The 4,097-nt window shown below is 49.5% G+C and overlaps 1 protein-coding gene across 1 annotated transcript; it reads left to right on the top strand.

Annotated features, from left to right (window-relative positions):
- The first annotated feature begins 291 nt into the window (after positions 1-291).
- Positions 292-1,214, top strand: LOC138752950 (uncharacterized). The gene is made up of 2 exons (XM_069915554.1): positions 292-574; positions 778-1,214. Exons 1-2 carry the CDS (start codon positions 292-294, stop codon positions 1,212-1,214), a joined length of 720 nt encoding a protein of 239 aa, XP_069771655.1.
- The last annotated feature ends 2,883 nt before the right edge of the window (positions 1,215-4,097 follow it).

The raw sequence follows: 4,097 nt of genomic DNA, 5'->3' as shown, positions 1-4,097 counted from the left end.
TTGGGCCTGTCGTTAAATGGAGAGGGGGTTTCCCAATGCGTGGGCAACAGGCGGATTCGCCCTATCAACTCGGTTCTGGCTTGAGCCCTGAAGAATCCCCGCCAGCTACCATCAGAGGCGGAGCACAGATGGTCGACCAGGACCGACGGTTGCCACGCACAAAAATATCTAACTCTGATTCTGTTGACTGACTTACATGATGATACATCGACAGAGCAACGAATTAACGATTGTTTTGATCACCATTCTGCTTCCTGCCCCCTTCACACTTCCCTTGCACTCCTTCCCCACATGCCGTTCATAACTCCCCCATCCATGGACCCTGATGCAACATTCGATTCTCCGCCCACTGTACCTCCCCACCCTTATCCACCAATCGATCGCACGGCGGAACGGCGTAAGGGAGGGCCTGGTGGTGGCAGAGACGCCGCATCCGCTGCAGCCCACTTCCTCGGCGCGGGTCGCCCCGACTCTAGGATCAGAGGACTCCCGACAACCGAGGGAACACGTCTAGGCCCCGCGGCCAAGATGCCTCGCAGCTCTTCCCTCCTGGCTCTCCTCTCTCTGACCATGTGTACGTTGGTATGAGTCCCGTCCAATCGTTCCCTTGGGTTCCCGACAAGAAAAATCCCATTGCGCGCTCCACTGCCGTTTCCGCTCTTGTGACCCTCCGAACCCGCGCTACTCAGGGCGGGCAAGTATCGCCGCCCAAGGCCTGAAGTGGCGGGCTTCCTTTCTCGTTCAGACTCCATGCTCTCTTTCCTTTCCTCTCTCCAGGTCTATCCCGGGCGGACGTGACCCATCAATGGCCCTGCTCTATCGGCGCCAGTGAGGGAGCGTCCGCGGAGATGAACTGTTACCAGAACGGGACGATTCGTAGCAACATGCTGTGGTATCGCCAGTCGCTCGCTGGGGGGTTCGAGCTAATCGGATACGTTTACGTCGATGTTCAATATGAGCAAGGTTTCAAGAGCAGGTTTCACATGACCAAAACGATGGAGAAGAAGAAATCTACTCTGAAGATCGAGACCGTTAAGCCAGAAGACGAGGCGGTGTATTTATGCGCCGCGTCTGAAGGGACACGGCGCTGCAGAGTAGCTCTGCACCGCTACAAATACCTAACTCACACCTGCAGACATGAAAAAGGCCGGTCTGCATGGCGGCCGGATACAGGAACATTGAGCTGCCAGTCCTGCACCCCCACGTTTCACTGATGGAGCACAAAGTCATAGTTTCACGCGTCAACCACTCTACAAGCTCGCCTGCTTTCCCCACCCCGCCATCTGAGAAGGTTGCCATCATCAACAGCCCTTTTGGGTTCCGACACTGCGTGTAATCTTCCCTTCGCCTTTTCGCCCCCACCCCCTCCCATCTTCTGCAGCACTCGGTTCCCATCCTTCTACAATTCGAGTTTAAACCCCCCCACCTCCACCTCACCCGCCCGAGACATCATTAGCACCCCCTCTCTCATAGTCTCTCTGTTTAACTCCATTGTGCCCATCCATAGACCTGTTCACCTGCCAAATCATCTATCCCTCTTTGCCGAACCAACAATTCACCCTACGCCTATTCTTCTATCTATCTATCTATCTATCTATCTATCTATCTATCTATCTATCTATCTATCCATCTATCCATCTATCTATCTATCTATCTATCTATCTATCTATTCTATTCTATCAAGCTATCTATCTATATAATCTATCTATTTATCTATATAATCTATCTAATCTATCCATCCATCCATAAACCCACCCGACGCAACAATTCACCCACCCATCCATCTATCTATTCATCTATTCATCCACCCACTCACTTACCTTTTTATCTATATATCCATCTATCTATCTATCAACCTATATTTCTAACTATCTATCCATCAATCTATCCACTCAACCCCACGCAACAACCTACCCACCCATCTATCTATCCATTCATCTATCTATCTAAATATCTATCCATCCATCCTCCCACCCACCTACCTATCGATCGATCTATCTGTCTATCTGTCTATCTATCTATCTATCTATCTATCTATCTATCTATCTATCTATCTATCTATCTATCTATCTATCTATTTATCTATCTAACTACTTATCGATCTATCTAACTACCTATCTATCAACCTATTTCTCTATCTATCTATCCATCTATCTATCCACGCACGCACCCACCTACCTAACTCCCTATCTTACTACTTATATATCTAACTATCAAATCACACACCCATCCATCCATCCATTCACGCACTTACTTTTGTATCTAACGATCTATCTATCCATTCGCCCGGCCGCACGTGCACCACCCACACACCCATCTATCTATCTATCTATCTATCTATCTATCTATCTATCTATCTATCTATCTATCTATCTATCTATCTATCTATCTATCTATATATAACATATATATATATAGTCTTTCATCCATCTATTCACCCACCCTCCCTCCCACCTATCTATCTATTTAATTTATCCATTCCCCTCCCAATCCGTTTCCCAATTTTTTCAATTATCCATCGCCTCAAATATCTCCCATATTCCCAGTTCATTGGTTGTTCTGCCTCCTGACCACTTTTCTAATTACTTTCTCACCTTTCCCATCTGCCCCATTCCTTCCCCATCCCCATACTCCGCTCCCATTCATGGCTCCTCTCCTTTCTCCGCCTTTCCACCTCTCCGCCCTGATCTGCCAATCACTTTATCAGCTACACGGTGGAGGGGAGAACAGATGGTCGAGACGAGAGTGAAACATCTAACGCCCCGCCCACCTAGACGCACGGCTGCCGAAACCCCCGGCTCCCGGATCAGAATACTCCCGCCTACCGAGACATCGCACTGTAGCCACTAGACCAAGATGCCACATCGCTCCTTCCTCCTCGTTCTCGTCTCTTCGACCCTGTGTACGTTGGTATGAGCCCCGTGCAATTGTTCCACTGCGTTCGCTGCAAGGATATATCTGCCTTTTGAAGCCCTCCCTTCGACGGTCTCACAGAAGGGACGTCACTCATTTCGACTCAGACGCGAAACGTTTCTCGTTCTACATTCCGAGCAGAACTTATTTCGTTGTCAACGTGATCTCTATTAAGGTCCAACAACGGGGGGTAAAAATCGCGTTACACGCTCCCCTCGTGTTTCCGCGCTTGAGAACCTCCCGAACCCGCGCTACTCAGGGCGGGTAATGATCGCCGCCCACGGCCTGAAGTGTCGTTCGCATATTCCCTTGTTCTGACTCCCTGCTCACTTCCGTTCCCTCTCCACAGGTCTGTCGAGGCCGGACGTGATCCCCTCAGTGGCTCGCCTCTCTAGGCGTCAGCGAGGGAGCGTCCGCCGATATGAACTGTTACCAGAACGGGACGGTTCGTGATAACATGCTGTGGTAGCGCCAGTCGCCCGCCGAGGTGTTCGCGTACATCGGATACATTTATAAATCCACCGAGGCTCAATATGAAGAAGGATCTAAGAGCGGATTCCTCGTTACTTGCTTAATGGAGGACAGGAAATCTACTCTGAAGATTGAGAGCGTTATACCTGAAGACGCGGCGGTGTATTTCTGGGCCGCTAGAGAAGGGACACAGCATTTCAAATTAAAGCACCTCCTCTACAAATATCCCTACATACACCTGTCTACATAAGACAGCTCTAATGCATGCCGGCCGGAAACAGGAGATTATCCGACAACGCCGCCAGCATGAGAAGAATCAGCGGCCAATTCCCTCCTTTATTTGCCAACAGGGGGGACCCGGTGCGCGTTGACCATCTATCCGTTCATCCAACCAACTGTCTCCTTTGGGTGTTTCAATCCACGCGGTGGGCAATGTTCACCACATTTGCTTCTGGAGATGCCCGTTCTATACCTCGAAAATCCTCTCGTGACACCAAACATGGGCTGTTGTGGGCATTCGAAACGACAGGGCGAAAGTAGTAAATACTAGAGAATATTTGTATGCTTTGAAGGAGGAGAGGTTCGGGAGATGTCAGGGATAAGACTTTACTTGCAGGGAGGGAGTAGTGAATGCCTGGAAAGCATTGCCTGGATTTGTAGTTACGTCAGGGATATGGGGACATTTAAAAGACCCGCCAATAGACCTAAAGATG

Source organism: Narcine bancroftii, chromosome 2 (genome assembly GCF_036971445.1).
Source record: "Narcine bancroftii isolate sNarBan1 chromosome 2, sNarBan1.hap1, whole genome shotgun sequence".
Lineage (NCBI taxonomy): Eukaryota > Metazoa > Chordata > Chondrichthyes > Torpediniformes > Narcinidae > Narcine > Narcine bancroftii.
The sequence above is the reverse complement of the archived record's forward strand: the minus strand, read 5'-3'. Positions and strand labels throughout refer to the sequence as shown.

Coding starts and splice junctions, on each gene's coding strand:
- LOC138752950 (XM_069915554.1), top strand. CDS start 292: ATGCCGTTCATAACTCCCCCATCCATGGACCCTGATGCAACATTCGAT. Junction 575..777: donor TCTCCTCTCTCTGACCATGT/GTACGTTGGTAT, acceptor TCCTCTCTCCAG/GTCTATCCCGGGCGGACGTG.